The sequence below is a fragment of the Lampris incognitus genome, chromosome 2 (genome assembly GCF_029633865.1).
Source record: "Lampris incognitus isolate fLamInc1 chromosome 2, fLamInc1.hap2, whole genome shotgun sequence".
Lineage (NCBI taxonomy): Eukaryota > Metazoa > Chordata > Actinopteri > Lampriformes > Lampridae > Lampris > Lampris incognitus.
Window position 1 is genome coordinate 39,186,143 of NC_079212.1, and position 10,380 is coordinate 39,196,522.

General features: G+C 40.6%; 1 protein-coding gene across 1 annotated transcript; it reads left to right on the plus strand.

The window, feature by feature from the left end:
* Window positions 1-620: 620 nt before the first annotated feature.
* LOC130107364 (ER membrane protein complex subunit 3-like) lies at window positions 621-7,780 on the plus strand. Its single transcript, XM_056273920.1, has 9 exons — window positions 621-669; window positions 1,489-1,690; window positions 1,934-1,991; window positions 3,629-3,722; window positions 3,843-3,947; window positions 4,684-4,765; window positions 5,791-5,870; window positions 6,237-6,319; window positions 6,440-7,780. Exons 2-9 carry the CDS (start codon window positions 1,536-1,538, stop codon window positions 6,566-6,568), a joined length of 786 nt encoding a protein of 261 aa, XP_056129895.1. The 5' UTR covers window positions 621-669; window positions 1,489-1,535; the 3' UTR covers window positions 6,569-7,780.
* The last annotated feature ends 2,600 nt before the right edge of the window (window positions 7,781-10,380 follow it).

The window sequence follows — 10,380 nt, forward strand, 5'->3', positions numbered from 1 at the left end:
TTGCACATGTCAATGCCAAAAGAAAAGCCACAGAACCTCTTTTAGATTGCCATGGAAACGACAGATGTGCCTGTGATGATCCATCTTTAGCAGAGCGTTCTCCCTCCCACGATCTATAAGCAGCTGTTCCTAATGCGACCAGCTGGTGTCACTGTCCACCAGTAGTGTTTTAGTCCAGTCTGCACACCTGGCCCCATCACTCCATTCATTTTAACTTGAATATATGTATTTGGGCCATCTATTAGGCAGTGTCATGTTATTTTAAGTTAACATTTAAGTTAACATTTCTGGTTAATCTTCACTAGGGGGTAAATAAGCCATATATAAAACAATTCTAATCGAATTTATTAAACTGTTCGCTCAAATCAAAATGAAAATAAAAGTGCATCGCAAGTTGAGATAGATCGACCTATTCTCGGTTATCTTAAAGCACTTTAAGGCTGGAGAGGCTTTTTTTTCTGTGATCGAATAAAACCTCTCCAACAGATCAGTTTCTTCGTTTATGGACGCCTGCAGGTAAAACAACGACCTCCTCTGCCACGGTGCTGTCGGCCGGCCTGTCACGTGTTCCACCTTGCTCCAGAAAACCGGAAGTTGTTTCATCTTTGATGCAACTTTTCGCTATCAGTCGAACGTGTCTGTCGCTGATCCACAAACTTAACAAATGCCGTAAGTCTTGTTCAGATTCAGATATATTAGCAACGATGATTTCTTCCGGAGTGTGTCTAGCAAGGCAGCGGTAACAGCCACCCTCGTTAAATGTCATAACCCGTACACATGTAGCTGAAAGGTGGCAAGGGAAGTTAGCCGGCTAGCCGTGTTAGCCAACTTTCTGACTTTGGAGTGAGCAAACCACTAACACGGGTTGCTTTTTCAGCACAATGATTTCTTTTAGCAAAAAAAAAAAGAAAAGAAATTGAAACCAGATTTATTGAGTTAGAATTTGTAACGAACGGCACTAAAAACCGTTGTTTAGAAACAACCAGGTGCTCAGAGTGCCCTGGTTTAGTCCGTTCTTTAAGTAATTTGATCAAACCCAAGTTGTCTGAAGTCAAATTAATATGCACCGTTATCTTTAGCTTAGTGTGCGCTGTATTCTCATGTATTAACCGTTCACATCCTTGAATTACCACTTTATTGAAATATTTTTTTGCCATTTATATTCTGTTCTTCCAACCTGCACTTCCATTAGATGCCTTGGTCATGCCACCTTTAAGATAAATGAAGCTGTCTTAATTTGACCTACAAGAGGTCTTACATCCGCATGTTACTGGAGATACGTTTGCCTTGTTTTGCGAATTCCCAAATATCTCTGCAGTTTTGTCATGAAGACTCTTGTTTTTCCATGTCACATCTTGCTCTTGGTCCTGTATCTCAGGCAATACAGTAATTCTGCCTGAGTTTTATATTATTGATGATTCTAACACATTTAGTGCTATCATCGTAATTTTCTATTCCCTCTCTCCTGTCTCCTGTCCTTGGCCTTAGAAACTCCCCCTTGGTCCGTGTTTATCTATTTGTTTGAGGTGGGAGCCATGGCAGGTCCAGAGCTCTTACTAGACTCCAGTATTCGGTTGTGGGTGGTCCTGCCCATCGTCTTCATCACCTTCTTCGTTGGTGTCCTTCGTCACTACGTCACCCAGCTGCTCCACACCGACAAAAAAGTGGACCTGGAGCAGGTGTCTGACAGGTGGGGTGGAGGAAAGGAAATGCACATGATGCCGTTTATCGGGACCACATTAGTGCTTTTACACAAAAAGTGTTAAAACCATTGCATGAATGCTTTTCCAGAGCAATGTAAAAATTAAAATAATTCTGATACTCTTAAGGTTTGCTTCTTTTTTTTTCAAGGTGTTGTTGAGTTTTGTTTTTATTTTAAGTTTTTCTTTGATTCTTCCCTTATTCTTTTTCTTTCATTCTTTTCTGTCTCCAGTCAGGTCCTCCTGCGAAGCCGCATCCTCAGAGAGAATGGAAAGTACATCCCCAGACAGGTATGCTGGTTTACTTCTAACTCGTTACTTTGAGATCTTAGAGTAGAACCACCTGACAGCGCATACCATGTACTCTCTCCACCACTGGTTTGATCCTAATGGATCACCTTAACATGTTGCCCCCCCCCCCCCACCTTCTCTTCTCTTTCTCTCTCAATGTTAAACTACTTCATTCAAATTTTAAGCATTCAGTGAATAAATAAAGCAGCTACACTCCCAATCATAATTATTAAAATATAAATTAGATAATACTTGATACAGCAGCCATAAATGATCAAAGGTATCGCTTTTCTTTGCAATTTGTTCTGTAGGGCTGGGTACCGAAACCTGTTATTAAACAGGCGCCAGTGTTAAATTATTAAACGGTAAATAGACTGCATTTTATATAGCGCTTTTCTAGTCTACCAACCACTCAAAACGCTTTACAATGTACGCTTCACATTCACCCATTCACACACTCATTCATACACTGATGGTGGAGGCTGCCATGCAAGGAGCAGTTAGGGATTCAGTGTCTTGCTCAAGGACACTTCGACATGCTCGCTGGAGGAGCCATGGATCAAACCAGTGACCTTCTGATTACGAGACAACTCGCTCTACCTCCTGAGCCATGCCACCAACAGACTGTAGTATTGATAAGCTCCGACACTAATGGTTCTGCTATCGGTACTGGAAAAATTTAAGAAAATAAATGTCCTATTTATTTAGGCTGAATAAACATTATCGTGGAATTTTTTTCTCACCAACACCGTTTCTGATTTGCAGTAATATTAAGACATTTGTTAATGATTTATTTTCGCTATTCCCAATCCAGAAGAGAGATCTCTCTCTCGGAGCCTGTTGTTTGTGCGAGCCGAGGGGTGGGGCCAGCTCTCCCTGCCTCACACACACACACACACACACACACACACACACACACACACACACACACACACACACACACACACACACACACACACACACACGCGCGCATACGGACCCACAGGGCCTGCTCTTAGTGTCAATTGCGGAGAGAACTCAGTGGTCAAAAGTTTGGTTATATTTCACTAGATTCAGTGCTGACAGTGCTCGTTGCCACAAGTGCAACAAGTCTTGCATGTAAGGGCAGAAACACAAGCAATCTTTTGAAACATCTAGCAAAAATGCATCAAATACAGGTGGAGAAATACACAATTTTTGACCGCCTAGCTCATAGTTCATCTGTCGTTGCCCAATCCACCTCAGGTATGTTATAAATGTTAGCAGAACCCCACACAAATTTAACTAAATTATACAAACATGGTTAATGATTAAAAGTAACGCTCTGTTCAGAAATTAGAAAATAAAGCAATTTTAATTCTTTTCTTAATTTGTTTCATTTTTTCTCTTAAAAAAAAACCCCTAAAAGAACCAATAAGAATACCGTTAAAGTACCAGATCAATAAGCAGTATCAGTTGGAGTAGTAGTACCGTTAAAATCTTAATAATACCTATCCCTGTTGTTCTGTGTGATAAAAAAGATGCTGAAATATTAGCCATCATATGTCTTGTCTATGTCTATCCTATTATCCAATTTCCCCTCGGGGAAGAATAAAGTATTTCTGATTCTGATTGATGTTGAATTGTCATCATCGAAGTTGATGTTTTGGATGTTGTAGTCTTTTGCCATGAGGAAGCACTACTTCAACAACGTAGAGACTGGCTTCTTCAAGAAGGTTAAGAGGAAGGTGATCCCCAAGAACCCTATGACAGGTGTGTGGGTATGGTTGGGTGTGTGGGTATGTGTCCATATTTCTGTCTGTTGGATCTTACTACATCAGAAGAGGTCTAGGTTTTCTCATGCTATTTATGTATTTGGTGTGTGTGTTCCAGATACTAGTATGCTGACAGACATGATGAAGGGCAACCTGACCAACGTTCTCCCCATGATTCTGATTGGTGGTTGGATCAACTGGGCCTTCTCCGGATTTGTCATTAGTGTGTTCTCCTGCCATCAATCACATAATCATTAAAGGGACACTGACCAATCTATTTTGTACTGTAGGGCTCCCATTTGAACTCTGCTCTTTGGCACCGCTAAGTTTATGATATAGCCTATTTTCATTCTGTAACTGAATAATAAAAGTTTTGTAGAAATTGTTTGTATGTATTTTAACAGTTTCAGTATTTGGGAGCCATTTGGGGGTTAAGTTGAGATTCAGGATTCTGTGAGGATATGCAGTTGATACCATACCTCTTCCCATCCTCTCAAATAATTTCTTGGAGCCTGGAATGAAACTCCATTAAATCACTCTTTTTCCTTTTTGGTTACACAAGGAATAGTGATTCTGAAAATGGATGTGAAATGAAAATCTAAAACTCTGGTTTATAGCAAGTATCCATTGGATTATCACAGGTTTGCGCAACCATATAATTAGCTTGACTAGGCCACAGAATCTGCAAGGCGCCTTATACAGGAAACTGTCTAAAACACCTGGAAAAAACTGCCATGAATGGGAAATAGCTTTCATCAGTTTTAGCATTCAAATCAAATTTTTATTACTCTGTGACAGCCTTGTCCACATTGTAATGCAAAACTGTGACCTTTTAAGTTCTGGTCTGTTTATATTTGTCTGTCCTGGTCTTGTGAAACTGAATATAAAAAAAATCCCTTTATCAAACTTCTCTCACAGGCTTGTGTTTGTTAATGATTGTTTTGATTTTTCTTTTCCAGCCAAGGTGCCATTCCCTCTGACCCTGAGATTCAAACCCATGTTGCAGAGAGGAATAGAACTGCTCAGCCTGGATGCGTCATGGTAGGGAGCTGTATACACCTTAAGCCAGAGATACACTAGATTTTTAACCAAGTGGTCGCATAGACCGGCTGCGTCGTGAATGGAATTGTACACATACTAGCCTATGTATTTTGCATGTTACTGGAGGATTCCACAAGAGGGCGCACTAGAAAACCAAGGCTATAAATAGACAAAACACATCATTGGCACCACCGTCCCCACTGTTTCCCCAACATTTTTCGCCGTGCACGGACGTAATGGTCTCAGAGTCTTATTTTCGTTTTAACTTTATTGAAAAACATTTTTTCAAACAAAACATTTTGCAAACATGAGTTTCTCAGGGAATGAACCTTCTTCAATGCAATATAACACAATACAAATAATCGAACCAAAAAAAGATAGAAATTAGATCCATGAGAGAAACACACAAAAATAGACTTGTTTCCATTTATTTTTGCAGGCTTCCATGTCAACTTCTAAAATGGTACTGATCTCACACCAGCTATTCTGACACACATATTTGTCACTGCAGTGGCAATGACACACCGTACAGATGCGGGTAATTGCAGACTCCTCATACTGCCCCTACCGTTCATGTGCGTATTGCATCTTGTGGACGCGTAGCGTTAATTTCTGAGGACGTGCACAGGATACGCGAGGTAGCCATCATGGTATTTACACTGTCCATAATGGTATTTAGTAGTTATTAAGTGATAGCACATATTTTAGATCCAATGCTTACATATGATAACTAGGTTAAGTAAATAAACACGTGCAACAATGTGCCTGACTTGCTTATAACTTACCAACCACTGTGTACAAGTTTGGTTCTCTGTCCAAATAGCTTACTGGTATCAGTAAAATGTGACTTTACATCAGTTAGAGACTCATGAGGTGTTTTCAGATTTTGAGAGTCATCATGTGGAATGAAGATTTCTAATCAGAGTTTTTGCTCATTTTGATTACTTGTTGTAAATTGTCTGTGTTCTGTTAGGTCAGTGTTGTGAATGGCCTGTGTTGTGATTTGTTGGTATTGTATTTCCTAGGGTGAGCTCAGCATCCTGGTACTTCTTGAATGTGTTTGGACTGAGGAGCATGTACAGCCTGATACTGGGACAGGACAACGGTGAGTTGAACCCTAGATGAATTAATTTGAAGGTGGGTCATTATTGATTTGGATGAAGAACATTAATCATCCCTGTTAGAGCTCCCTGGCTGAAATGTCTCTTATTTCAGCTGCTTGATCTGTATTGGTATGACTGATATTTTCTCAGACTAATTGAATTGAAAGCCTGTCTAGTAATGTGTTTTGTAGGCTGTCTAAAATACTCAGATGTAGACATTTTGATCAGTCACATCACATAAATATGTATACAATTGTGTGGAAAGAATGGTTAAGGAAGAATATATAGTTTGAAGTATGTTGGTGTTTTGTGGATAAAGTTGACTTGAAACTCAATTTAACTTTAAATCTGATGCCGTGTATGCCCAGCCGCTGACCAATCAAGAGTCATGCAGGACCAGATGACAGGAGCGGCCATGGCTATGCCACCTGACCCCAACAAGGCTTTCAAGGTCAGATGTCAAATAATATCCATCGTGTTAGCTAGACCATCAGTCCTCCCTGCTCTATGTACTATAGTGATGAGACTAACAATTCTGTGTGTATGTGTTTTTTTGGGTTTTTTTTTGCAGAGTGAGTGGGAAGCGTTGGAGATTGTGGAACATAAGTGGGCATTGGAGAACGTGGAGGATGAGCTCATGTCCAGAGACCTTAACTTTGGAACCTCTTTCAGCCGGGACATCAAATCCACCATATTCTAGAACTCAGATGGAACACCGAGCAGATTGCTTCTGGAACGCTCTGAGGTTTCAAACCCTCCTATTTTTTTTTAAGAACTGCCCCTACTGTGAACTGTGCTCAAGACCATTCAACAGACCAGAAGCCCAATTATCGTTGTTATTATTATTATTACGTATTCTTTTGAACACCACTGGATTCTACACTGGAGTTTGAAGGCAATCACAATCCAGAACTTAAGACCAGTACTGTTCTGAGGTTTCTATCAGCCCTGTTTGGTCTTGAATACTAAAGTGGGTGGGTGAGTAAGTGATCAAACCAACAGTCCAAGCCAGCATTAGAGGTTCCAGCACCATGTTGTCCTATACACATAATGGGCCCAGTTGTAACCTTTTGCTGGTACTTGGGAAGCTCCCCAAAGCAGCCCACATGAGCCTGGCATTCAGTATTAAGACCAAGATACACAAGGCAGTACAGGTGGTCTCTTTTAACTGTGATCAGTAGTATTTTAACCTGCCATCTCCCGTTATGTCCTCAATAGTCACACCATCTATCAGAACATATAACTTCTCAGAGAACGTCAAGTCGTTAGTAGTTTGACCAAACACCTGGAACTCAAAACAGTAAAAATGTGTTGTCTTTCAAGGCAATAAACCTCAGTGAATGTCTGTAGATTCATGATGCTTTGATGGAGCCCTGTGCCTGTCTTACGTGTTTGCTTTTGTTTTCGAAGACTAAATGTGGAACAAGCATGTTTTTGCTTTTGTTTGCATTGTTTAAGGCTCTTCCTTTTACTGTACAGAGATGGTGTGATGCAATCAGCTGTATCACTGAAATGTTCTGAATAATTCAAGGTGCCTGCAGGTGTGTTTTGAGTATCTACATGCAAAACAAAAAATTCTGCTGTTATACTGGGCCTGGGGCCCAGCAGCCGGAGATGTGGTCTGATAATGTTAAAACTCCATAGTCTCGTGGACAAATGGGGTTAAATGTGTCAATTCCTGTGTCTTCAAAACAGTGGTTTGGCCTTCATCTCTGTGCTGTGTTCTGTCTGTCCTGAACAGTTTCAAAGTGTCCTGTTGTCTTTAGGGTGTTATTTAAAAATGTGAGATCTAAATATATAAATTACTCATGCAGAGAAATACAGGTGTGGGAGCAAAGATGGGCTGTTTTAGTGCCTTGTCTAAGAGAGAGAAGTTGTGAGTGAGCCTCATGATGTCACCAATAAATGATATGAAGTGTTTTTGTGTGGGAAGGAGTCATTTGGAAGATACTGGGTCTCGGTTCACAGCGTTTACAGCAGTCACACTATTTGAGTTCCCAGGCAGTGCAATGAGAATATTGGTGTTAGAATGACCACCAATGGTAGAATGGTTCTGTATCTTATTTCCTACAGTATGTCACTAAATACTGATTATATATAGAGATTAGAGATCAAGTTATGTAAAAATTTTTTGTATTTCACAAAATTATTGATGGGGATATCTTCAAAACCCAATAACATGCCTTCCTCAGTAGTAATGTGTATCGTTATTGCAAATACAAAGGTCTACAGATGATGGTGCAGCCAGTTAATTGTGGGTGGCTCTGCACACACTGGGTCCCCCTGGAGAAACCTCCAGGTGAGAGGTGGTTAGCGATTTCAGTTTTATTGAAACAAGGTTGTCTGCCATACCCCAGTTTATGTGAAACTGGAAAAACGTGGCATCTTCTGTTAAAGAGTTTTCAATATCAGGACCACTTGACTAACAATGAACCACCTTTTGTTCTGCACAGTTAATGACAGCCTCCTTGCATGTCTTTCAATGAAAATTAAGAAAAGAAAAAAAAATCAAGAGCCCAGGTACTGCTTCTCTATATGCTCTATATGGTGATCAAAACACCAAAGTTTTATTGCAAATTAAACCAATACAACAGGGGCCACAACTGACACCCCTGCACAAATACAACCAGAGAGAAAAGATTAAAAGGTACATTTCCTTTAAACTGATGAATGGGGACAGGGTACTAAACTTTATCGAGCAGGACAGGATGATTTTTTTTTTTACATCAAAATACAAAAATCTCCATCTCTTAATAAAGCATTAACGTCAATAACATCAAGCATAACTTCAGAGCTGAATGCAAGCAGACATCCCCAAGCTAAAACCATCTCACCTCCATCAGCTCAAGACAGGCAGGGAAGAAGGTCTAAAGATAAACTGTGTGTGTCAGATGGGATTTGTTTATGGCTGTCTACGCAGGGCAGTGGACTGGAGGGCCTGGGCTTGGGAATGAAGCCACCCTGCTGAAGTGTCCTTGAGCAAGACATCCCCCTGCAGGTTCCAGGGATTTTCTTCTGTAGTCCAGTTATGACAATGCTATCATAGGATGTGCAAGTGAAAACCTCACTGTGGGTGCTACACATTGGTGGTGGTTAAAGTGAGTTACCCCCTTCAATGTGAAGCGCTTTGGGTGTCTGGAAAAGCGCTACATAAATGTAATGATTATTATTATTATGGGGACCAATAAATTATCACATCAACTGTGATCATATTCCTTGTGTTCAGAGCCATTACTGATCCGATATTCAACTCCAGGGGTTTAAATGTAGATAAATGTATTCATGTCGTAAACCTCACCCTGCAGAACCCTCACACCCCATCTCCTCAGCTCACTGGGTGAAACACTGAGGTCTTGCTACTCAGTCTCTTCACCAAATAGCATTTAAGAACAAATTGAGGAGAGGAGGAAGTGATGATGGGTTTATTAGCCAGCCCACCCACCCGACCCCCAAGGCCAGAACTTTTAAGACATACACTACCGTTCAAAAGTTTGGGATCACCCAAACAATTTCGTGTTTTCCATGAAAAGTCACACTTATTCACCACCATATGTTGTGAAATGAATAGAAAATAGAGTCAAGACATTGACAAGGTTAGAAATAATGATTTGTATTTGAAATAAGATTTTTTTTACATCAAACTTTGCTTTCGTCAAAGAATCCTCCATTTGCAGCAATTACAGCATTGCAGACCTTTGGCATTCTAGCTGTTAATTTGTTGAGGTAATCTGGAGAAATTGCACCCCACGCTTCCAGAAGCAGCTCCCACAAGTTGGATTGGTTGGATGGGCACTTCTTTGAGCAGATTGAGTTTCTGGAGCATCACATTTGTGGGGTCAATTAAACGCTCAAAATGGCCAGAAAAAGAGAACTTTCATCTGAAACTCGACAGTCTATTCTTGTTCTTAGAAATGAAGGCTATTCCATGCGAGAAATTGCTAAGAAATTGAAGATTTCCTACACCGGTGTGTACAACTCCCTTCAGAGGACAGCACAAACAGGCTCTAACAGGTACTATTTAATGAAGATGCCAGTTGGGGACCTGTGAGGCGTCTGTTTCTCAAACTAGAGACTCTAATGTACTTATCTTCTTGCTCAGTTGTGCAACGCGGCCTCCCACTTCTTTTTCTACTCTGGTTAGAGCCTGTTTGTGCTGTCCTCTGAAGGGAGTAGTACACACCGGTGTAGGAAATCTTCAATTTCTTAGCAATTTCTCGCATGGAATAGCCTTCATTTCTAAGAACAAGAATAGACTGTCGAGTTTCAGATGAAAGTTCTCTTTTTCTGGCCATTTTGAGCGTTTAATTGACCCCACAAATGTGATGCTCCAGAAACTCAATCTGCTCAAAGAAGTGCCCATCCAACCAATCCAACTTGTGGGAGCTGCTTCTGGAAGCGTGGGGTGCAATTTCTCCAGATTACCTCAACAAATTAACAGCTAGAATGCCAAAGGTCTGCAATGCTGTAATTGCTGCAAATGGAGGATTCTTTGACGAAAGCAAAGTTTGATGT

Excerpts from the sequence above, each read along its gene's own strand:
- LOC130107364 (XM_056273920.1), top strand. The coding sequence starts at position 1,536 with ATGGCAGGTCCAGAGCTCTTACTAGACTCCAGTATTCGGTTGTGGGTG. Across the intron at positions 4,766-5,790 it reads CTCAGCCTGGATGCGTCATG|GGTGAGCTCAGCATCCTGGT; the intron begins GTAGGGAGCTGT and ends TGTATTTCCTAG. Across the intron at positions 6,320-6,439 it reads ACCCCAACAAGGCTTTCAAG|AGTGAGTGGGAAGCGTTGGA; the intron begins GTCAGATGTCAA and ends TTTTTTTTGCAG.